This window comes from Salvia splendens, chromosome 19, assembly GCF_004379255.2.
Source record: "Salvia splendens isolate huo1 chromosome 19, SspV2, whole genome shotgun sequence".
NCBI lineage: Eukaryota > Viridiplantae > Streptophyta > Magnoliopsida > Lamiales > Lamiaceae > Salvia > Salvia splendens.
The window spans coordinates 6508867-6536624 of NC_056050.1; the positions used below are offsets into that span (position 1 = coordinate 6508867).

At 43.8% G+C, this 27758-nt stretch overlaps 1 protein-coding gene across 1 annotated transcript; it reads left to right on the forward strand.

Moving 5' to 3' along the window:
• Nucleotides 1-23949: 23949 nt before the first annotated feature.
• On the forward strand, nt 23950-24387 carry LOC121778932. The gene has a single exon (XM_042176316.1). It carries the CDS (start codon nt 23950-23952, stop codon nt 24385-24387), a length of 438 nt encoding a protein of 145 aa, XP_042032250.1.
• The last annotated feature ends 3371 nt before the right edge of the window (nt 24388-27758 follow it).

Sequence of the window (27758 nt, forward strand, 5' to 3'; positions counted from 1 at the left end):
TAACAGCTTGGGTCTTACGTGCTAATAAAAAAGTAGCCTACTGGAATCTCAAGAGAAAGGAAATAAAAATTACATCAGAACGCCATCATACAAGGACGTTTCTGATGGTACAAACCACCTACTGCTCCTCGTTGGATCCTAGTGAGCTCACTCCCGAGCTCCCCTCAAAGTCATCATCACTGTCTACCACCAAGATAGGGTCCTCTGCTGCTGCCCCAGGCATGTCCTCGTACGCCGGAAGTGGAGCCGCGACCATCGGGAATAGGACCTCCTCCAGCTCCATCTCAGCTCGGATGGCCTGTAGCCAAGCCATCCTCTCCTCTGATTGCCGGCGGAACCTAGCGCGGAAGTCCTCTACCCAGAGATGAGCTGGTGGTGGCCCGGTTACCTCTTTCACCTGCCTATCCCTCTCCGGGGCTCTCTCATGTGCTACTATGGTGCGATCCACCCGGGACTCCCCCAGACCCTTCTCCTCGACAGCAACCACCATCGGGGGCCTCGCCTCGCCCCTCGGGATCGTGCCTCGCTCCCTCTGGCTCAGGCATCCCGGGCTACCGGGACGGTCCTGTCTCATGGTCATAGCAGCCTCGGGTGGTGCCCTCAGGAGAGATCGACACGCTCCACTGAAGTGGGGGTGGCGGCAAGTCGCCTTACGCAACAGGCGGAACATCCTGAAAATGTACATACTGTAGGAAGATGAAGGATAAGAAGCCACGGAAGTCCCCCACCATCTCGTAGGTGTTGATCCTCCTATAGGCGTAGCTACTCGACATCCAAGTGGCCCAGACCCTTCACTCGTCGGGGAGCACGAAGATCAGCTGGTGGATGCCATCGAGCTCAGAGGTGCCGTACTGGTGGGTCCTCTCCCATAGCACGTAGAATCTGCACAGAATCAATAGTATGCCCTCTCCCTCATAGGGCCGATAGGATCAGTATGCATGGAGCAGATACTCTGCCAAGCTCTCATATGCACCCGATGGAAGTATGGCTGGGTCCTGTCCCTCCATCTGCACGGGGGCGGACCTCGAGTCAGAGGAGGCAAACGTAAGAAAACGTAACGTGAAGGCAAAACGTAAAAGTGATGCATGAGAGTCTAAGGAAAGGTGATCTAACATCATCAAACTAAGTCACATCTCAAATCTAGCGTTTCTACAAGATCTCGTGAAACGGGGTGGAATCAATAATCTTTTTTGGATCTAAACGAGTGGCTTGGCCACAGTGAGGATCTTTCTTATGCTACTCCCTTATAGCACCATTCCTCGTTTTTCTGCTTCAACAGTTGCCCCTCTTGTGCTCTTATGCACTGGGTGTCAGCTCTCTTTGCAAAAGTCATATCACTTTGGTTCGCGTTCTCGTGCTTATCTTCTTCTCGCATTAACTCACGATTAATTGCTTGGGAAAGCAATAGTTGGATTTATGGTTCATCCTTCGTAGTTCCAGCTTGAACTACATCTCTAGGAAATGTGCTTATCCCCTCTTAGTTCAGTTTATTTTCTTGACTAGGTACAACATTCTCGTCGCACCTTGTTTCAGTTGTCTCAAAAATTCCACTTCTTAAACTTTCATCTTGGTTGAACGTCCTGTAGCATTGATCGAGTCGATTACTTGGAAGGATCTAGTGAACAAGTCTAGATCTTGACTGAAGAAGTGTGTGGATGGCAGAGCTGGAAAAGGAAACTAGGGCTCTGATACCACTCTGTCACGACCCATTCCTTGTTAAAGATAACAAGGATGGGTAATTCGCGACTAATAGGGGGATTAAAGAAGTGGGGTAGAAAGGGGGTGAAATTCAAGGAAAACTTGCCTAAAGGCCTAATCGATTAATATCGTAAAGTAGGAGCCAAGTACTCAATTACATGGTCTCAGAAATAGAATAGACATTTCATCAACTAAATCAGGTGAGACCTTGAAATTCTCACTTATCAAAATACAACGGAATAAGTCCCTACTAAACGACATCGTGTATGAAGACACGAATCGTCGAGCAATCCACATGAGTAATAGCATCGACTCCGATCAATTCCCTTTCCTCTTGACGTTCAACCTGCACATTTATAAATATATGTAGGGCTGAGTACAGGAGTACTCTGTGGACACGTGCCGAAAACAAAACATACATTATATAGTTGTCTTCCATCAACAGTATTACATGGGGTTTTTTTTTCTTAAAAGGCTCGAGCATACTAAATTATTTTGTGATCTTAAAAGTCCGACTGCAGTCTAAGTTATTCAAATATCCTGCCATGTCTGAGAAACTCGTGCAGTGAAGGTGGCCACCTTCAACGAACACCCTCGCCGGCCAACCTCTCTAGGATGGCTCATGGCTCTCGTGCACATCATTCCGAACAGAATTTGTGGTCCTATTGGGAACCGAATTCATTACTAAATTTTTGGCATTGCCAAACTCTCGGCATATAGCCCTAACAGACAGGTCTCAAAAATAACATTTTATGGCATGACAACAACTTTAAAAATAACCACATCTCCATTTTGAGAAAGAGATATTTCATAACTTCAAAAGTATTTGCTTCATATCCACACTATAGTGCTGGATATTTTAAAGAAAGCCCACATGGTATGCTTATCTCCAATTAACAAATCCTCGCTTGGCCTTACTTGCCCCTTGAATAATTTCCTCCTTTGGAAATATATAGCGTAACACGCTAATTAGTAGTTGAACTATTTTTCCGAGAAAGGAATGCATGTATCCTAGAGGATAACATCTATCTCTTAGTCTCGGCTCATAGGATCATTCTTAAATCCTACTTGGCTTTACTGCTCTGCAGCACTTAATTATTCTTTTTACTAATTTTGGTGAAATTTCTTTTTCTCTAAAATAATTAGATAATAAAAAAATATGGATTCTTAAATTCCCTTCTTAAATCCTTTTCTTCGGATTTTTCTTAAGGCCGCCCATGGTGTTGCGGGGCGACGCCGGTCGGCCCTTTGCGTCTCCAACTTTAATATTTCCAATCACCGGGATCTTGATAATTTATTCGGAAAAATTTATTTAATTGAGCTTCGACTCAATATTTTTCCATCTTTGGAAACTTAGTAATTTATCCAGGAATTAATTCATTGAGCTCCAACTCAACCCTTAAATTAATTCCAATCAAACATCAATAAATCTCGGCCCAATTATTAATTTGAAGTAGCATTCTTCTTCAATTAAAATTATAGTCCAAATCCTTCACTAATTAAATGGCCCAACCCATTAATTTGCTTACTGGCCAAACTAAAATTAAAAGGACTTGGCCCAAACTCCCTTTTAATTCACTTGGCCCATAGCCAAAAACCACCCAAATACTACTCCCTCATGTATCGAGACTTCACTTCTACCCAAACACTCTTTTCTTTTCTTCTTCATCCAATTGAAATCTCCAAATGGAGAAGAACAACACCATGCCTCCCTCTCACGCCTCTCTCTCTTCTCCGGCGACCGGAGAAATCACTGATTCCCCTGCGTCGCCGGCGATCTTTCCATCTATTTCTCCAATTTAAATCCTTAAAATTTTAGTGAAAGAACAGCGATTTCCTCTCTTCGTCTCCGACCGCTCAGCGCCGTCACACCATACCGAGTCAGGGTGGTCCAGCCGCCATTGTGGAGTCCTCAGTCTCTGCTTCGTGCGGACAGTCAATCGGGCAGGCAGCGGCTCCGACGGATTCATAGCATCGCCGCTACTCCCGTCGCCTCCTTACGAGCCGCTGGCTCCGTCGCCCTCCGTTGTCAGCTGGTCATCACCGACAACCTCTCTTCTTAAGCTATGTCACGACCGCCCATACTAGGGGTACTACAAACGAGGCGATCGTGACCAAGAGACAAACATTAAAAATAGCATTTAAGGATAACAGTTCATCAGAAAGACTCAATTAGCTTAAAAGAATAATATTTTAGTTCATCAACTGTTAAACACCTAGTTTTTAGCTTAAAGAAACTTAATGTCAAAAATTCATTATTAATTAGCAAAGACTTAGCAGAGGGGAAAATAAACATAAAAAAATCCAATTAACTTCTAAAAGAAAACATTTGTCTTAGTTTACGAAAAACCATTTTAGAGTAATGTAGCAAACAACAGATTAAAGTCTAACAGAATTTGACATACTCAAAACAGTACGAAATAAAGTAAGGTCTTGAGGCATAGCTCAAAAATATAGCAGCGGAAATAAGGTTTCAAAGAGAGTCAAGGATGACGCCTATGTATGAAGACACGACGCATCCAAATTCTCTAAGTCGACTCAACATCCACCGCAACATCCCGCTCAACCTGCACATAGGGAAAATACATGCAGGGCTGAGTACTTGTTGTACTCAATGGGCTCATGCCGAAAATATTTTATACAATTATGTCATCCATACTAGTGATCTCGAGTTTTATGTGTTGTTACGAAATATCACGAGAACACAAAAATATTTCAAAGTCTGGCCAGACAATCAATCTCCCAACTTTCTCATCAATCCATCAATCACAATCATCATATCACAGTGCGACGAAAGTGTGGTGAAAGAACAGGTTTGCGCATGTGTCGTTAAAGCAAGGATGTATCCTACTGATCAGGATGAAACAATCCCCTGCTAAGCCTAAAACCTGGTATCAATAATTCCTCAACCCTCTTCTACTGGGTAGTATAGTGAAGGTAGGGGTCGAATCCCACAGAGATGGTGACGGTTGGAGTGATTGCGGTGATATTCTGGAAATGTTTGGTTAGCTACCACGCTTTGGGTTGAGACTTATCTAGACTGGAATTTAAGGTGGTACTCTACTGACTAGGAGGTGGGAAAGGTGTTGGACAGGAGGCTGTGTACGTGGAAAGTGGGGAACATGGTTTTCAGGAAGTATATGGAAAGTACTAGTTTACTATAAAAGGTTAAACATAATATCAGAAGAAAAATAGTAGTTAGGTGACTAGGCTGACAGATCTGTAGGGTACCAGCTGAAAAGGTAGAAAAAAGTAAAGGACAAAAGCAAAAGTAACTAAAAAGTAAAAGTGGTCCCAAACTTGGATGTGGATGTTATCTTCTTCAACATGAATAAACTTAGATCAACAATCTCAGATTTCATGAACGAGAAACACAGATTAACAAACTTCACAGCTCAGATCTACAATTAAAACTTCGAATCAAAAGATCGAACACTGAAACTGCAATTATGCTTACTGGTCAACATGCAATGTGGCAGAATAACGTAAACTCGGATTTCACACTAAGACACTTCTGGAAAATAAATCTAAACAGCCACTGAACTAACAAATCACAGATCGAAAAACTCCAAATGAAATCATGATTCCAACACATAGAAATTACTGAAACAACTAGATCTAAGCTACCTAGGCAGAATGAAGCAGAATTGAACAGAAAGAGATGCATAAAAACAACTTTATTGCATAAAACGTTTGGATCTCAACAAAACACTTCAAAGGATGATAAGTACTGAAAATGCAGCAGATCCAACGATAGAAAACAAGTAAAGGTTAACTAAGAAAGCGAATAAAGATTGTTTGCCACTCCGGGCGATGGAACTGCTACGACTACGGAATAAACTGGCTGGAACGAGAGAATGGAACTCCGGCGAACTGATGATCTTCAAGTGACCATGGCTGTGGCGAGGAACGAGACTCTGGACTGGGCTGAAGGACTGAACTATCGAGAGAATTCTACCTAAGAGTGATGATGATGAAAATGAGTGTCCTCTCTCTCTCTCCAAGTGGCTTCCTTTTATAGGGAGGCTTACCCTTGATTTTAGGGTAAAACCTCGCGGAGAGATGACTTCTTTGCCCTTAATTGTGGTTGATCAGTCCCAGCTATCCTTCTTCTCCATCTCGAGCCATTTTTGCATGTATACTGGTCAGTACGTAATCGTTCTGACGCCCTTTTCACCTGAAGTATCTGAACCTTTGCCTACTGGCTAGAACACTCAACCTGCACACTTTGAGCAACTGTTTTGCAGATATAATCAATTATGCACATCATATTGACCAGTAACCAAGGCTTATAATACGACTTATCAAACTGCTCACACTTACCACAAGCTTGTCCTCAAGCGTGAAGAACAAACAAAAAGAAGTAAGTCGAATTCTAGCCTGGTTACTCCCCTGACCGACTCTATCCTACCCTAGACTCTAACTATGACGCAAAGAAAAACACATAACAAAGACAAACACATAAAAGAAAACTAAAACACTTAGACACATTAACACAGTAATTGGGCTATATTTTCAACCACCCCTGCCCTCGGGATCAGGTGCAATCCGGCCTTAGACAGCCTTGAACTTCCGCCGCCCCCCTTTTCTCTCCCAGTCAGTATATCTGCTTGTCAGGATCGCCCACACCTCTCGGCCAAACACTAGGTTCACTCAGTCACTCATACCTCACCAGGAATGTTAGGACTGCATTTCTCTCAATATGCTCAACCACGATTGCTTCGGACTTAGATCTCACGAGTAGCTACTGAAGGGCTTAAAGGTTTGTAACGGGGCTATTGGTTTGTAATGTTTTGGGGTGGATGTTCCTAAGACTCTAGGTTCAAAATTTCTGCTTTATTGAGGTGGGGGAACTGTGTGCATTTGGGCTCTTGGTTGTTGCTTCTCTTGGCTGTCGCTTCTGGCTATGATCTCCAACTGGTCAGTAGCTTCTTGTGGCTTCGCCACTCTTATTCCTTATCTTTCTTTTTGTGGCCAAGTTTTTATGACCATTTTCTTTTATCTTTCTTTTTTTTCTTTCTTTCCCCCTTTTTTTTTTCTTTGTGGCTTCGCTACCCTTATACCTTCTACTTCTTTTTTTTGGACCTGGGATAACTCCCTAGTCGATTTTCTTCCACACTTTCTTACCCAACTGGATTCTGCTTTCTTGTATACCTTCTGGCTAGTAAGCTCCAATCGTCTCATGCCTTGCACACACAATCCCAGTGGCTAGGGGTGTATATCTGGGTACAAAGAGTTAAGAAAATGGGTTCTAAAGGTGGTTTTTTTTTGGGGGGGGGGGGGTTTCCTACTGCCTTCAGTGTTCGCTACTCGTGGTCACTTCATCTTAGGTAGTTCGTGGCAGCCGCTCTTTTCTTTTCAAAATATGTGGAAAGTGGTTCCACTTAAAGCTTATAACTCACATTTTAAGAGGGCTTTCGTGTTTGGCTCTAAGGATGAGCTTTTCCCTCATACTTGCGTCATCTATCCTGGCTAGGATGTACTAAGGGGGGTAGTTTCTGTTTTCCAGCATGTCGTATCTCCCTCAATTCCCCTCGCCGTCAGCTCAGGACAGTTGAGTTTTAAGCCCAATCAACACACAAAAGAAAAAAAACTAGACCTAACAAGACACTAACACAAGCACAAACACTAACCACACAAATGCACATACATCCTACTGGCCATTGCGTCCCCCTCCCACTTCACAAGTGTCGGCCCTCAGATAAGGCAGTGAAGTGGAAAAGGTAATGGCCAGTATGGTAGACACAACGACATGCTAAAAACTAAAACTTCTCACACTTAGACTATAAAATAGGCTAAGTGGGAGAGTTTAAAACCTAAGCAAAAACCAACAATTACAAAACACATATATACATAAACTTCTTACACTTAGACCATGCAATGGGCTAAGTGTGAGCCAACATGCTTTCGAAAAACAACAAACAAGAAAACACAGAAAACATGTGCCAAAGAGACAAACCCTTTACTTCTCACACTTAGACTATTAAATAGGCTAAGTGTTAGAAATGGGTTTGCGCACAAACACAAATTATACTACCTAAAAAAACACAATTCAAATACGAAAAACTAAAAACTGAAAATTAAAAGAAAACTAACTGGTCAGGTGGGGTGGTGGTCACTTGTTCCTCCTGCTCCTTCGCGGGGCAGGTTGTGGTGCAGGTGGTTCTTCCGGTTGCTCGTCCTCATTCTCGGATTGCTTGTTCCCAGATTCTGCCGACTCTTCGGCATCTCCTTCCTCTTGTTCCGTCTCTTGTTTCTGCTTTGCTTCTTTCGTCTCGGTTAATACCTCCTCTGATACTCGTGGTTCATTAGTTCGACCTCCATGGCCACTCGGTCCAGATTCACGGACCAACTTCCCGGTTCCCAATTCTTTCAAGATTCCTTCTATCACAGTTGCCAAACGGCTTAACTCCGTTCTTGCTCTTCGATTCTCTTCCGCCAACTCTTCCACTGCCTTCTCTAGCCTTTCCTGTCTCTGCTCCTGATCTTGTGTTCCCGGATGTGCTGCAGATCTCCCAGTCGGTATAGCTTCTTCTCCCATTGCGTAGAAACGTGGTACGCCCTGCCTCATGTAAACAGTGTTCGTTCGGACGAACAAAGGTGTATCAAAAAGACCAGGAGGATCCACCATGATCTGGTCGGATAAGTCTTCGGCCTCCGTGATGATGATGTTGTTTCTGACGAACACTCCCAAGATGTGGCAGAGAGTGAGGTTTCTCACTGGATGGGTGGCAATAAGATGGCATTGGTAGGCGGTCCAAAAACCCAAATGTAACTTCCTTCCGTGCTCGGCGCACCAGAGAAGGTATAACTCCGTCATCGATGTCCTAACAGCGGAGTTCGACTGTCCCAACAAATTGAAGTCCAAGTGAAGCTGGACTAGGCGTAGGATTGGGTTATTGAAATGGATTGAGCGAGAGAGAGTGGATGAAAATTCTCCAGAGGCTGGGTGAGTTAACTCCTCCCATGCTGCCTGGGGCTCAAATTCCACATGTCTGCGGGGAATTCCCCGCTCCCTACTTCTCTACTCAGGCCCTATGGCCTCCTCCAAACAGCACATCCCAGACGCACGGTCCACTCAATCAGATTCATCCGTATCTCTCCGCCAAACAGCCTAAAACTGATACATTCCTCATCTAGATCAGTGGTGACCTTAAACCTAAAGGTCGTGAAAAACTCCTTCGCTAATCTAACCGGGACACTCGGATCTCCATTCTTCAACAACCATTCGAATCCTAACGCTTGCAAATAAGAGAGAAACTGCTCACGGGCACCCAACTCATCTAAAGAAGGAATATGAAGTATCTTTCCGCTCTTCACTTGCTTACTCTCTTCATCCTTGCTATCGAAAACTTTTTGTAGCTCCTTCGAATCGAAAAGCTTTATCTCCTCCGCTATCTCGTTAGTGAAGTCCACTGTCCACCTTCGGTACCTTAATCTCTCTACCGGTGGGTGGACTAACTCCCGATGATCATCCAGAAGCTGTTGTTCGGCGTACTCCTCATCCTCCAAAGAGATATCGCTGTCGGAGGCTGATTCCTCGCTGGCAGCGTATTCGCTATCACTTTGTTCCCTCCTGTGTTCCTAGACTCGCTGAACTGACTCAGTAATGACTATGCCAGTGTTCACTGTACGTGGCTTCTTGTTGCTGGGCTTCTTCTTCATAGGGGCCTTCCCCTTTCGTTTTCTCTCTTCACGGTATCTAACTTCCTCTCCGTCATCCTTGTCTTTCTCTTCTTCGGGTTCCTTCTCAGCTTGTCGAAAGTGGATCCTGGGCAGTAGGACTGGTCTCCTTGTGGCCTACTGACCTGGATGCGAGGTCCAGACCCTCAGCCATCCCGTCAGCCTCTTCACCTTGGCCACTCAGTGTTGGAGAGACCACTTCGGTTTCCATTGCAGTATCCTCTAGGTCAGTAACAGGTACAGACTTCTCCCCAGGTTTTGTGGGAGTGGTCCTATCTTCTTCACTCAAGATCTCCACGGGATCTGCCTCTGTGTTTGGCTTCACCTTACTAGCTGCCCACTTCCCTAAGCATCGTTGAGATACCCTTTGCGACTTTGGCTATCTAGCCTTAGGTTCTCCCTTCAACACCAACTTCCTCTTGACGGCCTTCGGTTTTGTCACAGGAGGTGCCACTGGGTTGGGTACTTCTGGTCTTGCTTCTGTTTCTTTTGCTTTCGTTTCCTGTGCTTCAATAGATGTATCACCTATCTCTGCTTCTGGCTGGGGTGATTCCGGCATAATCTCTTCTTCCCTAGCTTGGCTTTCCGAGCGGTTTCCTTCTTCGGATTCTTCACTCTCTCCTACTGCTCGTGATGCGAGGTCTAGCCACTCAGCCACCACGGCAGTGTCATCTTCCATCCGATTGACATCATCTAAATGGCCTGAAATTCCTCATCGGTCATTAGGCCCTGCTTCTTGGCTAATTCGTTCAGATCTATCTCCTCCCTCGCCACTTTTCGGTGAACGACTCCCGCCGTCAGCTTTTTTTCTGACTCAACTGCTCCCTGTAGGCTCCCCTGTTCCTGACTTTTCCTCGCTTCACGTTCTTCCTAGTCGGAATCGTAATGAGCTGAAATGGGGTCAATCTCCATTGAATCACTGTGTTGTGGAGTTTCTGAGGGTTCCGAGGACTTAGGTGGTGGGGTAGTCGATGGAGCTTCTCTTTCTGGTGGAATTCCGGAGGAAGTCGCAATGGGGGTGGGGAGTGTTGTTGTAGATGGCACAATCGGTTCCAAAGGATTTTCTCCGAGTACTCTCTCTTGTCCCCCGATTTGACCCAAACCGGCCAGCGCCGCCGACCAATCCCTATTGGGGTCCTGCTGTCGAAGAAACGCCGCCATTGCTTCCAAGGAGACCATTGTTGGCGCTTGAGGAGTCGGCTCCGATGGTTGCGGTTGCGGTTGTGGGCTCGGTGGCCGTTCTTCCCGCGGCGGTGGTGATTCTGGTTTTCTTCCCTGCGGGTGGAAGTGAGTTTGATTTTTGTTGCGAATGCTTTCCTTCCCATGGCTTAGATCTGTGAAATTCTGGGTATGAAGTGGGGGTTGGTGTTTGTGGGGTGATGGTGGAAATTTTGCAGAGAGAAAAGTTGCAGAGTGAAATTGTGAAGTAAAAATGGGGGAGACGGCTGGTTATGGGTTGGAATAGGGCAGTTGTGGGTTTGCAACTGGTTATAGACGGTTCCAAACCGCGTCGTTTCGAGTGAGAGGCGGTTGAGAATACTGACTCCTGATTGGTCGGCGTGTCCACTCTCTCTGGTCACGCGCCCCTTCCAGCCGCTGCCACCCTGCAAAAGCTACAGAAAGTCCACAAATTCAAATTCGTCCCTTAATGATTTCCCCTTATATTTCCTAGATTAGAAATAAAGTAAAAAGGACACTTGAATAAAATAGGAGTTTCACCAAAATGGTATTCTGATGGTCAGTAAGTACTCCCAATTAATATTTGAGGTCCGAAAAATATTTTTAGTTTTTCTTAAAACTAACTAGCATGCAAAGGTTCAAATTAATTAACTACCAAATATGTACCATATTTACATCTTCTTTAGGACAATTGGAATTCTACTTAGCCAGCATATGCAAGTTACGCTGAAAAGAGCTAGCCCAGTGGAATTCCATTCCCTATCCTACCGGTCAGTATGAACCCTGAGTGTGTGGTCGCAGTGGAATCTCTTCCACCACAGCCACGTCACTGTTGTCCCTAAACACTTTTAGCCTATGTCCATTCACAATAAAAGGTTCAGAGTTAGGAAGACTCCCTGAAATTTCTACTGCTCCATTGGAACGGAGTGAGGTGATGACCTAAGGCCCTGTCCATTTCGACTTGAGTTTCCCAGGCATGAGCTTCAGTGTCGACTGGAAGAGTAGTACTTTCTGCCCAACATGGAGATCCTTGGTCCTCAGATTCCTATCGTGCCATAGTTTGGTTCGCTCCTTGTACCACATGGCTGAGTCAAACGACTCCAATCTAAGTTCCTCAAGCTCCTGCAACTGCAGCTTCCTTTCATCTTCATAGGCTGTAGCATCCATATTCACTTGTTGTACTGCCCAGTATGCCCAGTGTTCAATTCCCACCGGTAAGTGGCACATCTTTCCAAAAACAATCCGGTACGGGGACATCCCTATGGGGGTCTTGTAGGCTGTCCGATATGACCATAAATCATCTTCTAACCTTACACTCCAGTCCTTCCTAGAAGGATTGACAGTCTGCTCCAAAATCTTCTTTATCTCGCGGTTAGAAATCTCTGCTTGACCGTTTGCTTGTGGATGGTAGGGGCTTGATAGTCTGTGGTGCACACCGTATTTTTTCATTAAGGCTTCAATTGTGTGATTACAGAAGTGTGTACCTTGATCCGATATGATCGCCATGGGTACTCCGAATCGACTGAAAATGTTACTTTTGAGGAACTTGGCCACCTCCCTTGCTTCACACGTGCTTGTGGCCTTGGCTTCTACCCACTTGAAGACGTAATCCACTGCAACCAGGATATACAAATTGCCATAGGACGAAGGAAACGGACCCATGAAGTCCATTCCCCAAATGTCGAACAATTCACATACAATTACCGGAACTTGGGGCATCTCGTCTTTCCCAGATATCCCACCGGTCAGTTGACAGCGCTCACAACTTCTGAAAAACTCGTACGCATCCTTGTTGAGGGTTGGCCAATAAAAGCCGCTATCCAGAATCTTCCTTGCCGTCTTCTTAGATCCGAAATGTCCTCCACATGCTAACGAGTGGCAATGGATCAGAACGTCCCTTTGTTCCCAGTCAGGAACGCACCTCCTCATCACTTGATCGGATCCCACTCTCCATAGATATGGGTCGTCCCAAAAGTAGTATTTTGCTTCACTCTTGATCTTCATTCTTTGGGCTTTGGTAATACTCGGTACTTCTGGAAGTTTTCCAGTCACTAGGTAGTTGGCTAGGTCTGTATACCATGGTTCTTGCCCTACTTTTTCTTTTCCTTTTCCTGCATCGTACTGGCCAGTAAGCTTCATCACTTCTTCCCAGTCAATCTTCCTGACCTCAAAATTCACCTCACATAAATGCTCTTCTGGAAACTTGTCGTGCACCTCTTCACTGTTTTCATCTTGCACTACTCTACTTAAATGGTCCGCCGCCTTGTTCTCGACTCCTCTCTTATCTTTCACTGCCCAATCAAATTCTTGTAATAAGAGGACCCATCGGATCAAGCGGGGTTTGGATTCCTTCTTGGCAATCAGATACTTAATCGCTGCATGGTCAGTATAAACGATGACCTTGGATCCCAACAAATATGGCCGGAACTTTTTGAAAGAATACACCACTGCCAGCATCTCTTTTTCAGTGGTATCGTAATTCCGCTGGGCTTGATTCAGTGTCTTAGATGCATAAAAAATTACGTACCTCTTCCCATCGATCTTCTGACCCAGTACGGCTCTCACTGCATAGTCGCTGGCGTCGCACATCACTTCGAAAGGGTAGTCCCAGTCAGGAGCCCGTATGATAGGTGCGGATATCAGCTTTCGGTAATCGATGCACATTCGCCAACTCGTGACTAGCCTCGTTGGGATCAGCTCATTCCTCTCATTTTGAACGACTTGGATTCCCGACTTCTTTGGGACCATGTGGATCGGGCTGACCCACTCGCTGTCCGGCACTGAATAGATAATCCCTAGCGACAACAATTTCAAGATCTACTTCAATATTTCTTCTCGCATGTTGGGGTTTACCTTTCTTTGGGCATCTCGATGTGCCTTTGCTCCCTCTTCTAGCCTAATGTGGTGCATGCAGACATCGAGGCTTATTCCCACTAAATCTGTAAGGCTCCATCCAATTGCCTTCTTGTTCTTGCTCAGCACAGTCAGTAGCCTCGCCTCTTGTTCCTTTGTAAGGCTGCTGCTGATGATCACTGGATATGAGTTCTCCTCTCCGAGGAAGGCATACTTCAAATTCGATGGCAATTTCTTCAGCTCAACTTGGGGTGGAAGTGTGTCTTCGGGTAGAGGGTTTTTTTCAGCTTCTCCTTCTTTTTCTAATTATCCCCCTGGGGGTTCCTCTATACTGACTGGTAGCTTGGCCCCTGCGGCTCCAATAAATTCCGATTTCTGGCAGAAGTCCTTAATTGCTCCCTCTATCTCTTCATCGGTCAACCCTTGGCTACTGATCAGATCACACCATGCAGCGGCTTCTACGTCAGCTTGCTCATACACATCCAAAGCTTGAAGCTTCTCCTGCAATAGTTCGGTCTCAAGAAAATCTTGGACTAATGGGTCAATCACATCAACACAGCATACATTTTCAGAATCAATAGGCTTCTTCATGGCCTCATTGATATCAAAAGTAAACTTCTCCCCATGAAAATCAATGCAAATTGTTCCCTCAGCCATGTCTACTATTGTCTTGGCCGTCCTAAAAAATGGTCTTCCTAACAATATGCCACTAGATTCCCTAGCCTCGGACTCACTCATTTTGATCACATAAAAGTCAGCAGGGTAGATAAAATCATGCACTCTAAACCAACACATTTTCTAAAACACCCTCAGGACTTATGCATGACCTATCAGCCAGTTGGATCAACACCTTAGTACTCGACAATCTAACTCCCTTCAATCGGTTATAGATTGACAAAGGCATGACATTTATAGAAGCTCCAAGATCACACATTGCATGCTCGACTTTCACATCTCCTATAGTTATAGGCAAAGTGAACATACCTGGATCAACCCTCTTGGGCGGTAGCTTCTTCTGCACAATTGCAGACGCGATCCCCTCTACCATAATCTTCCCATCCTCCTGGACTTTCCCAGCTATGAATTCTTTAATGAATTTCCCAAGTGGGGGTAGCTTCACGGCTTGGAGGAATGGTATGGTGACATCCAATTTCCCAAAAATTGACAAGTAGTCCACCGGGTTCTCCTTCTTTCTTTTTGTAACAAAGCGGAAAGGGAATGGTTTCTTCCCCTTTTTCTCCTCTACCGGTCCCTCAGCAACCTTCTTAGAATCTTCCTTGGGCAAATTCTGGGTCTGAGCCTCCGTTCTGGATTCTACCTCTTGATGGGGTTCCTTCCTGACCAGTACCTTCTCGGGTTCACCTCCTCCACATGGCGTCTCCCCCAAGAAAAATGGGTCCTGCATCCGAGGCATGGATCTCTTAACCCTTCCACTGAGATGGTGTCGCCCCCTATTTTCGTTCCACTCGGCTCTCCACTTGGTTGCTTCGGTCGAGGTCCATCATAAGTAGTTCCTGACCTCAATGTAACCTTACTCACATTCGCCTTTTCGGGTATTTGGACTGTAGACGGGAGTTTCCCTGCATTTCCTCTTATTTCACCCATCGAACTGGCCAGTTGGGCTACTGCCTATTCATCATATCCATGTTCGCTTTATGTTCCTTCTGGGCATTTTGCATCCTCTGCACTACTTCGTTGTGGGATTGCAACTCGCCCTTGATACCTTGCTGCGACGCGAGCAATTCTCCCATCATGTCCTCCATGGACCTCCATGACCTGTTAGGGTATTGTGACTGATTTGGGCCTTGGTGCTGGTTATACTGGGAACTTTGGTTGGGCTGGAAATTTTGGAAGTTTTGCTGGTTCTGGTTAGGTGGGTATTGGTTATACTGGCCAGGAAGGTTATACTGGTCTTGGTGATATTGATTCTGATTTTGGTTTTGGAACTGATTTTGGTTCAGATGGTGTTGGGGTGCTTGATTCGGCTGATTTTGGTGATTTTGGAAGTTTCTCTGGTGGGGTGGTACATAAACAGGGTTTTGGTTCTGGTTTTGTGGGTGTTGGTTTTGGGATTGTTGGTTCCTTCCTGACCAGTTGAATTGGTGGTCCGGGTTTGCTGGTCCACGGTTGGAATTTTGGTTCGGATGGGGGTTATATTGGTTCTGACCTTGACCTTGGTTTTGATTTTGGTTCCCATATCCCCAACGAAAATTTGGGTGATCCCTCCATGGTGCATCCCGTTGTCTCCCTTGGATCCAGTGCCCACTAGAATTGTAGTACCCGGCAGCATTGACTTGCTCCATACTGACCAAGTCGTTTGGCTGATCATAGCTAGGTCCTTGGTTTCCCTGTTCTGCACCCTTGTAGTTCCCAACTGGGGAAGTCGGCGGTGTATTCTTCTCGATTGCGCTCAGGAGTGACTTCTTCAGCTCATCCATCTTCAAATCCATCTTCTGTTCAAACTTCTGCTCCTGGTCAGTAGACGAGTCACTTGCAACCCTTTCTCGGTTGTATCCATCCCTTGAATGGTCATACTCCTTCTTCGCACTCAGTAGCTTCCTTAGGACCCTCTTTGCTTCGCTGACCCGTAGCTGCGTGAAGCTTCCTCCCGACGACGAATTGGCTAGGTCCTTGGTTGTTATGTTCATCCCCTCATAGAAGGTATGATGTATCTCAATGTCCGCCATGCGATGATTGGGACATTCATCTAAAAGGCCCATATACCTCGCCCAATAATCGCTCAAGGGTTCATCGTACCCTTGCTTCACACTAGTTATTTCCCTCTTCAGCGCGCTTGTCTTGGGTGACAGGAAAAACTCGCCTAGGAACACTGACTTGAAATCGACCCAACTCTCAATGGAGTCGGGGGGCAGGCGCATGAACCAGGTGTTTGCCTCCCCTTTCAAAACGAACGGCAAAGCCTTCAATCTGTAATCATCCTCGGTCGCCCCTGCTGGCCTCCTCTGCGCCCTACAAATCTTACAAAACTCATGAAGGAACTCGTAAGGCCCTTCGTAACTCTTCCCGCAGTATGTAGGCAGAATTGCGATCACATGAGGCTTCACATCACAGGCAGTTTGCCCTGGGGTCACAACTATGGCTTGAGGTGGTTCTCCCTCGGTATGTGCGTTCAGCGTCCCGATCTCAGGATCTTCTTCTCCTTAAGCGGCCATCCTTCTCGGGTTTCCCTCTATCCTTGGTATCTCTTCCGGTATTGGTCCTTCTATGGTGTATTGCTCCTCGTCACTACTCGAACCTAAGTCAGACAAAGCCGTCGACAAGCCGGATTGAGTGGTTACGAGTATAGATCCTCGCTGAAGTATCTTCGGCCTCCACTGGTCAAGAGCCGAGCTGCTTCTCATAAACTGAAACGAAAAGAAAGAGAAAAAGTTATCCACAATATATACGCCAAAGTATCACGCACAATAGCTACTAATAACACCATCCATCCTCGGCAACGACGCCATTTGAAAGAACAGGTTTGCGCAGGTGTCGTTAAAGCAAGGATGTATTCTACTGATTAGGATGAAACAATCCCCTCCTAAGCCTAAAACCTGGTATCAATAATTCCTCAACCCTTTTCTACTGGGTAGTATAGTGAAGGTAGGGGTCGAATCCCACAGAGATGGTGACGGTTGGAGTGATTACGGTGATATTCTGAAAAGGTTTGGTTAGCTACCATGCTTTGGGTTGAGACTTATCTAGACTGGAATTTAAGGTGGTACTCTACTGACTAGGAGGTGGGAAAGGTGTTGGACAGGCGGCTGTGTACGTGGAAAGTGGGGAACATGGTTTTCAGGAAGTATATGGAAAGTACTAGTTTACTATAAAAGGTTAAACAGAATATCAGAGGAAAAAAAGTAGTTAGGTGACTAGGCTGACAGATCTGTAGGGTACCAGCTGAAAAGTTAGAAAAAAGTAAAGGACAAAAGTAAAAGTAACTAAAAAGTAAAAGTAGTCCCAAACTTGGATGTGGATGTTATCTTCTTCAACATGAATAAACTTATATCAACAATCTCAGATTTCATGAACGAGAAACACAGATTAACAAACTTCACAGCTCAGATCAACAATTAAAACTTCGAATCAAAAGATCGAACACTGAAACTGCAATTATGCTTACTGGTCAACATGCAAGGTGGCAGAATAACCTAAACTCGGATTTCACACTAAGACACTTCTGGAAAATAAATCTAAACAACCACTGAACTAACAAATCACAGATCGAAAAACTCCAAATGAAATCATGCTTCCAACACTTAGAAATTACTGAAACAACTAGATCTAAGCTACCTAGGCAGAATGAAGCAGAATTGAACAGAAAGAGATGCATAAAAACAATTTCATTGCATAAAACGTTTGGATCTCAACAAAACACTTCAAAGGATGATAAGTACTGAAAATGCAGCAGATCCAACGATAGAAAACAAGTAAAGGTTAACTAAGAAAGCGAATAAAGATTGTTTTGCCACTCCGGGCGATGGAACTGCTACGACTACGTAATAAACTGACTGGAACGAGAGAATGGAACTTCGGCGAACTGATGATCTTCAAGTGACCATGGCTGTGGCGAGGAACAAGACTCTGGACTGGGCTGAAGGATCGAACTACCTAGAAAATTCTACCTAAGAGTGATGATGATGAAAATGAGTGTCCTCTCTCTCTCCAAGTGGCTTCCTTTTATAGGGAGGCTTACCCTTGATTTTAGGGTAAAACCTCGTGGCGAGATGACTTCTTCTTACGCATAACATTCCTTCACATGCGTACACTTGCCCAAAATATCATCATCACATCATCATCAATTTCATGCGTCGATCTCACATGCTTTCAACAACATTAAAACAATCCTCACTTTCTTTGGTTGAGCGTGATGCCTTGGATGTTGAGCCTTCGTGACACTTCTAGTCTAGGGTACTAATCTAGACCTAAGGTGAAACAAGACTCTCGGACCAGAGCGAAAGAACGAAGCTCTGATACCACTCTGTCACGACCGCCCATACTAGTGGTACTACAAACGAGGCGATCGTGACCAAGGGACAAACATTAAGAATTGCATTTAAGGATAACAGTTCATCAGAAAGACTCAATTAGCTTAAAAGAATAATATTTTAGTTCATCAACTGTTAAACAGCAAGTTTTTAGCTTAAAGAAACTTAATGTCGAAAATTCATTATTAATTAGCAAAGACTTAGCAAACGATTTTTCCAAAGAAGCAGCGGGGAAAATAAACATAAAAAAAATCCAATTAACTTCTAAAAGAAAACATTTGTCTTAGTTTACGAAAAACCATTATAGAGTAATGAAGCAAACAACGGATTAAAGTCCAACAGAATTTGACATACTCAAAACAGTACGAAATAAAGTAAGGTCTTGAGGCATAACTCAAAAATATAACAGCGGAAATAAGGTTTCAAAGAGAGTCAAGGATGACGCCTATGTATGTAGACACGACGCATCCAAATTCCCTAGGCCGACTCAACATCCACCGCAACATCCCGCTCAGGCTGCACATAGGGAAAATACATGCAAGGCTGAGTACTTATTGTACTTAATGGGCTCATGCCGAAAACATTTTATACAATTATGTCATCCATACCAGTGATCTCGAGTTTTATGTGTGGTTAAGAAATATCACGAGAACACAAAAATATTTCAAAGTCTAGCCAGATAATCAATCTCCCCACTTTCTCATCAATCCATCAATCACAATCATCATATCACAGTGCGACGAAAGTGTGGCCACACTATTCGCCTACGAGACCGGCCGACTAGCAAGGACGGCTCACGATCCCACCAGTGTACACGGCCTGATAGGGTTTGCGGTCGTACTTAGACCCGAATTCGTTTCACAACACAGCCATATAGCCTAACGGAGCAAGCTCAGACGAACTAGGCATCAGACAACAATCTCATAAACAAAACATCATGGCATGACATAACAAGTTAAACCACCCTTATAACACCACAACATATTTTCGAAAAATAAAGAGATTTGAAAAAGAAAGCCCACCTCGTTTGCTTAAACAATTCAATATCCACTTAAGGCAACCCTCGTTCCTTGTGCTCACGTACACACAATAACCCTTGCCAAACCACAATACAAATCAGCCTTCCATCAAGTCACATTATCATGCATGTCCTATCGTTCCTTTTATCATTCTCTTAAATTACCCATCCCAACATCCATCAACATGCCTAATTCGTACATGCATCATATAATTCATTCAAACTTGGCAACAACTGATATTTCCACATAACAACAAATCTTGCAGAACTGCGCGGTTGGTTTGTAAAAATTACCAAATATCCATCCGACCTCATATGAAGTTAAGATTTGGTCATAACACAGTAGACACATTCAAGTTCATCGAGTTAAAATATTACACCAAAATCACGTCATTTGGTCAGTCAAAACAATAATGCAACTCTCTGGTCGGTCAAATAGAAAACGAAACTTTCTGGGCGAGAATACAAGTTTCTGGCAGAATTGCGCAGTCAACTTCAAAAATTTATTAAAAATTATCTTTTGTCAAAAGGGGCTGAAATTCACACATAAAATATAGAACACCTTGAAGTTTACTCAGTTAAAATTTCGTGTCAAGATTCGATCGTTTGGTTGGTCAAACACACGTTAGAATCCACTGTCCGAACACCACAGTTTTCAGGCTTCACAATTTCAAAATTATGGTTTCTTCCCCATTCATCCAAACACAATTTTTTTCATGCTTCCAACACACAATCATGCTTAAAAAGGTTCTCACAATCACGTTCTCATATAATCACACATCATTCACCAATGATTAATTCAAACTTCACGCATATTCAATCAAAATCGCATATTCACAATTGTTCTCATACAAACACAAATTCCCACCAATTAATTATGTGATCTAAGATTCATACACTCACTATATGCATGAAGGAATCAAGAACAAGGTTTTCAATGGTGAAGATGAGGGAAAAGATTCAATTATACCTTCTTGAATCGAAAACCAAACGGTAGAAGCAAAGATTGATACGATTCGTCGGGAACTCTTGAAAATCAAACACCAATGGATGCAAGAACAAGGATTGGAAGGAATTTTGGAGAGGATGAAGAGAGGGAGAGGATAGTGGCGTGTGGAGAGAGGGATAGGATGGAGGTGGACGAAAATTTGAGGGAGAATGGGGGCTAGGGTTTAGTTTAGGTGATTAAATAGTCCTAGGTTTAATCCCATTAATTAATTAATTAATTAATTAATTGTGGAAGAATAAAATAGAGGCCAATAAATAAAATCCCACAATTAAAAGGAAGGCAAGTTTTCAAAAATTATGGCTTGAAATTAATTAAGGAATTTATTTGGTATTTACTTGGAGATGAATAGATTCACAATTTAGGAAATACAACAATGAATATTCCATAAACAAGGGAACAAAATAAATTAAATCTCCAAGTAGGAAATAATGAGGGAGGGGGCGAAAATTTTGATGGTGTACACAAGGAAATTATTTAAATTCTCAATTAAATAGAATAAGATTTAAATTTGGTAGTAATTTCTTTATAGGAAAAGACTCCCATAAAATAGGCAACAATTAAAAAAATTTTCACAAGGAAATTAAGCCAAAAAAAGTGTGGGATGGAGACACAATTGAAGGAAAATATTCACATCGCCAATTAATTTGACTTAAGTATTAATTTGGTATTTAATTGAATAAAAGGAATTCCACAAAATAGGAAACAAATATATTCTCTTCTACAAATAGGGGGTGAAAATTGGGTTAATTGGCCACAAGGAAATAATTCAACTCTTAATTTAATTGGGGTGAGGGAATAAAATGTTGCAAGATTTAATTGGATTTAAAATAGCTAAAGGAAATCAACAAGGTACCAATTAAATCAAAGCAACTAATTCATCCTCCTAATTAAAATAGAGAATATTTGAAACTCACAAAAATAATAGGTTAGAGTTCGAATTTCATGTAGCACAATTTAGGGATAATTTGATTTGGATGAATATCCCAAAACAATTAATTAAATCCAAGAAAGAATAAAATTTCCAATAATTGGAGGGGCCGACAATAGCCACTTTATTTGGCTAGAACAAGATGCATGATATTATTTAAATTGATTTTCCCCACATTAAAATATACATAGCACTTCATTCCAATTCCCCCATGATGATTTATTCCACATAATCAAACTCAATCACGTAGCAACAATTTAAATTTCATAAATGAAATTTCCAATCGACATATATTAAATAAAGGTCACAAAAATTTTGGGATGTTACATCCTTCCCTTCTTAACAAAAATTTCGTCCTGAAATTTGATCGTCTCACATAAACAACTCGGGGTACTTTTCTTTCATTCTATCTTCTAACTCCCACGTGGCTTCCTCGGGACCATGGTGTTTCCACCTTTCACGGATGCTATCGACTTGTTTCGCAACTCTTGCACCTTCCGATCTAGGATTGCCTCTAGCCTTTCCTCGTAGCTCATGTCGGGGGTTAGGATCACTTCCTCTTGATGAATCACAAGCTTGGGGTCGAACACGTACTTGTGCAACTGCGACACATGGAACACGTTGTGCACATTCCCAAAAATGGGAGGTAACGCCAAACGATACGCTACAGGACCTATTTCATCGATAATCTCATACGGTCCTACAAAGCGCGGTTTCAGCTTGCCCTTCACTCTAAACCTCACAACTCCTTTCGTCGGGGATACTTTCAAGAACACTTTGTCACCAACATCGAATTTGATTTCCGTTCGACGCACGTTAGCATACGACTTCTGCCTATCTTGAGATTTCTCGATCCTTGTGCGGATTTGATGCACAATTTCGGTCATTTCCTTTATAGCGTCGTAACATCTTCCTCTCGCCAACTTCATCTCAATATAGTGGGGATTGACACTTCCTGCCATATAAAGCTTCATACGGAGCCATATCGATCGTCGCTTGGTAGCTATTGTTGTAGGAAAATTCAACCAATGGTAGAACAGTTTCCCAACTTTCCCCTCGATCTAAGACAACGACTCGCAGCATATCCTCAAATGTTTGAATCGTCCTCTCTGACTGTCCGTCCGATTGCGGGTGATAAGCAGTGCTGAAGTTCAGTTGTGTGCCCAATTCCCATTGCAAACTCATCCAAAACTTTGATGTGAACTTCGTATCACGGTCGGACACATTGGTCTTTGGAACCCCATGCAAACGCACAATCTCATTCACGTAGAGCTTTGCTAACTTGTCCGCGTCATAAGTAATTTGAATTGGTAAAAAGTGCTCGCTTTCAGTTAGTCGATCGATGATCACCCAAATTGCAGTGTTGCCCTTCTGTGACTTTGGCAAACCCGTCACGAAATCCATAGTTAGATGCTCCCACTTCCATTTGAGAATCTCGAGCGGTTGTAGTTTCCCATACGACCTTTGGTGTAAGGCTTTCACTTGTTTACAAGCTAGACATCGCTCCACAAACGATGCTACGTCTCCTTTCATTCCATTCCACCAAAACGTTGCTTCAAGTCTTGATACATCTTCGTGCTTCCAGGGTGAGCAGTGTAAGGTGTGTCGTGTGCTTCACTCAAAATCTCATCCTTCAATGCCTCGTCGTTCGGCACACACAAACATCCATCGAATGTCAAAGCATTGTCCGCCTCTTCACGAAAATGGTCATGTTTCTCGGTTCTCACTTTCATGCGTGTCTCATCCAATTTCTCATCACGTCGCAGAGCTTCTATGATCTTGGTTCTTAAGTCTAGCTCAATCACTAGCGTCGCTATTCTTCCTCCTACTGTTTCGGGCGCTTTCACTACCTCCAACTGCATTCTATCGAACTCACGGATCAACGCTTCTTCCTGAGTTAGTAACAAGGCCAATTGAGGTTGGTTCTTCCTACTCAAAGCATCTGCCACTACGTTCGCCTTGCCCGGATGATAGTGAATACTACAGTCATAGTCTTTCACAATCTCTAACCAACGTCGTTGTCGCATGTTTAGCTCCTTCTGCTCAAAGAAGTACTTGATGTCAAAACATATCAAGGAAAATATTCCCACCGAGAAGAGAAGATTGGGGAATAAGTGATTGATTCAATCACACAATAGCCTAGAATAGATTGATACACATTTATTGTATTTACCATAGTTAAGGAAAGCCTCTCCTATATATTGAAGGCTGTAATACATTATAAATCGATCAATCAATATACAAAACATCTTCCCTTCTCCTACAATTCGATTCTTACAACCCTTTCACCAATATGATCTACCTCTCTCGATTACCATCTTTAAGATGGTATCAGAGCAGGACGATTCGGGCTTGAGACTCAGAACAATCTCATCATAGTCTCGAGTACCATTCCCGACCTTTTGAACCCTGCAAAAGCAAACCACAAAACAGAATGTCAGAATCCGAATCCAATAATTCCCAACTTACCACCCAACCAATAACCCTTTCTGCAGAACAATTTGCAGAATTTATGAGACTAAGCATGTCTCAAAGAACCCAAAAACAACCGTTTCAAACTGAAGCCCAACCAGAATCGTTGGGAGAAGTACACATGCAGACCAAGCTTAATGGAGAGAACTATCCCCTATCGGCGAAATTGATGCAGAGGGCAATCGGGGAGAAGGGACTGATATCTCACATTTCTGGAGTGTCAGACCCTTCTTCACCAACCGACCCGGCCTACTCAAGGAGGATACAGAGAGATCACTGCTGCTTCAACTGGATCATCAACAACATTGATACCAACCTCGTAAACGAGGTTTCCCAATACGACACAGCACAAGATCTCTGGGAAAACTTAGCTGTTACATACGGAAGCGGCGCCGATCCATTCCAAATCTCAGACCTGCACCGACAAACATACGGGATGAGGCAAGGAAATTTATCGTTGGAAAATCTATGGCAAAAATTCCAGGACTTGTGGATCTCCATCGACAGTAGAGACCCGAATCCGATGGACACCCCATCCTCCATCGAGAAATACAACTAGATCATCCAACGACACCGATTGTACCAATTCATATGGGCACTCGACGACAGATATGACAAGATCAAGCGAGAGATCCTAAATATGGATCCTATCCCAACGGCCAGAAAAGCCTATGGAATAGTTAGACGGGAGGCTGTCAATGAGAAGCTGATGAACTCAGAAGCCAAGGATTCCGGAGTAGGGGTCGGACTAGCAACCCTCAACCGAAGCCAAACATATTCCACCCAGAGCCAGCCGCCACCATCGAAACCTTATCGATGAGATGAGGACAAAAGCAAGCTCGTGTGCACTCACTGTGGGGGGAAGAAGCACACAAAAGAGACGTGCTTTCACCTCCACGGGTTCTCGGAATGGTGGGAGGAAATGAAGAAGGCTCGCCAACAAAGAAATGGACATCGAAATACCGGTGGAGGAAGCGGAAGAGCGGCGGCAGCCGTGACAATCGGCGACCGGGCCACCTACGCCGATGTATCGGCGGGCGGCATCGGCCCAATTGCAGCCAATGGAGGCGGCTACAGAAACCAATCGGCGACCGAGGAGAAAGCCGTGGCTTCAGCGACCGTTGCAAGAGTATGGTCCGAAGGTAAAGAAACGAGGGGAGACCTCACCGGCGACAGGAAGATGGCGGTGCTAGGATCCCCACTAGAGAGGACTCGGCGGCGGAGGCTAGGGTTTCAAGCAATGGAGCGTCGGCTAGGATTCATGGAGGAATTGGGGATTTTGCCATAAAAACCTTCCCAAACCCGAAACCAACATTTGACCCCAGATTTACCCAGAAATCTCAACCGAAACCCCGAGCCAGAAATATCTCCCAAATCACACCCCCATACTCCTCAAAATACCACTCTGGCCCCCGAACCAGAAATACCTCCCAGATCCTACCCCATAAATCCTACAAATTACCACATAACCCCAGAAAATTAAAACCACCTGATATTTACCCCCTTAAGACTAAAAAATTCCATTCTAAACCCCACACAGCAAAAACCTTACAAATTGCACCCCAATTGTTCAAAAAATTCAAAAATCTGCCAACCATACCCTGTAAAAATTCATTTGATGCCTTAGCCTGTTCCTCCATGTCCCAAACAGGCCCTAAAAATACCCAGTGGATCTTTGATTGTGGAGCAACTGACACAATGTCGTTCGATGCTTCTGAATTTTTAAATATCTCGAAATCTAATAAGTCCTATGTCCAAACAGCCAGTGGGGATCTAGCCCGAGTCCAAGGGGCCTGCACAATCAATATTTCGCCCACTCTACTCATTTCTAACTGTCTTTTTGTCCCGTCATTATCACATAAGCTCCTATCTATCAGTCATGTGACGAAGGAGCTTCATTGTAAATTACTAATGCAGCCAAAATTTTGCATGTTACAGGATATCAAGATGGGTACGATAGTTGGGCGTGGCACTGAGCGACGAGGACTGTACTATGTGGACGAGATAGCCCAACAGAGTGCCGCGATATTGACTCACGGACCGACAGACAGATAGGCTTGGTTTTGGCATCGTCGGTTAGGACATCCGTCCATAGGATATCTTCTAATGCTTTATCCTAAGTTAGTTAATTCTATGAACACTTTTCATTGTGAAACTTGTTTGTTAGCCAAAAGCCACAGACACACATTTAAGTTGAACAATACAAGAATGAAAAAACCTTTTGCATTAATACATTCTGATGTGTGAGGTCCTGCTCCTATTAGTGGGGGTCAAGGTTTTCGGTATTTTGTGTTATTCATTGATGATTATTCTCGTATGACTTGGATATATTTTCTGAAAAATAAGTCTGACATTTTTGACAAATTCACCAAATTCTATACCCTAGTCCAAACTCAGTATAATCAAAAAATTCAAATCTTGAGGTCAGATAACGGGGGGGAATTTGTCAACACAAAAATGCAAGACTTTTTTCGGGAAAAGGGATTAGTTCATCAGACATCTTGTGCGTACGCTCCAGAACAGAATGGGGTAGCCGAAAGGAAAAATAGGTATATCCTTGAAATTACCAGAGCCCTTTTTGATAGAGTCCAAAATACCCAAATCCTTTTGGTCCGAAGCCATTGCTACTACGTTCTACCTTATGAACCGATTACCCACGGGGATTCTAGAATTCAAATCACCCTTAGACCTTTTTTCCCAACATTTCGAGCTACCGTCTTCCCTGTCTCTAGAACCTAGGGTGTTCAGGTGTACTGTCTTTGTGCACATCCCTAAGCAAGACCGTACCAAATTTTCCCCACGTGCCCTCAAATGTGTCTTCCTGGGTTACGGCAAAAACCAAAAAGGATATAGATGTTACGACCCATCCACTAGGACCATGCATACCACTATGAATTGTGATTTTGTAGAGGGAGAGTATTTCTATAGCCAATCCAGAGGTCAGTGGGAGACACAACCTTCAGATAATCATCCGAACAGTGACCTACTAAATTGGATACCTACACCCATGTCTCCTACTGGCCCAAGGGAAATCCAATCAGAGGGAGAACCACAGTCACAGCCAAGTCCTGTCACAGACGTTGGTCCAACAGAGGAAGTTAGCGACACCGCCTGGACGTCACATCCTGTAGTTCAGGACGAGCAGCAAAGTGACAACACCCAAACATCAACCCCGTCATTGATTCCTGAGGTAACTAGTTCAAATAATAAAGCATCCTCGGAAAACACTAATCTTGACAGTAACAATGGTGCCGAATGTGGAACCAATGAAAACACGGGACAACCATACAAGTTACCTACTAGGAGTACAAGAGGAGTTCCATCTCGAAGATACTCACCTGAATGGAAAGGAAAAATGGGGCCAAATATGCCGTAACAAATATTGCCCAAGGACAACTGTGAGAAATGGCCTGAGCATTCGAAGCTGCCCTATATGATGAGGAAGAAATTCCACAGTCATTTGAAGAGGCATCAAAACACAAACATTGGAGATGCCCTCGTCACCAATGGAACATGGGAGAAATGCACACTACCTGATGGGAAAAAACCAGTTGGTTGTCGGTGGATTTTCACCATCAAAAGGAGAGCAGATGGTTCAATCGAGAGATATAAGGCGAGACTTGTGGCGAAAGGATACACTCAAGTGTATGGAATAGATTATGAAGAAACCTTCTCCTCTGTTGCGAAGTTGAACACTGTTCGAGCTCTACTATTTGTGGCAGCATGTAAAGAGTGGCCCCTACATCAGTTTGACATCACCATTGCCTTTCTTCATAGAGAATTGGAAGAAAACAAGGAAGTATATATGGAAGTTCCTCCTGGTTTTTCGGCAGAATTCGGCACAGGCCAAGTGTGTCGTCTGCGGAAAACACCATACGGACTAAAGTAATCACCAAGAGTCTGGTTTGGAAGGTTTTGCCAGGCCATGGT

Excerpts from the sequence above, each read along its gene's own strand:
- LOC121778932 (XM_042176316.1), top strand. The coding sequence starts at position 23,950 with ATGCAGACCAAGCTTAATGGAGAGAACTATCCCCTATCGGCGAAATTG.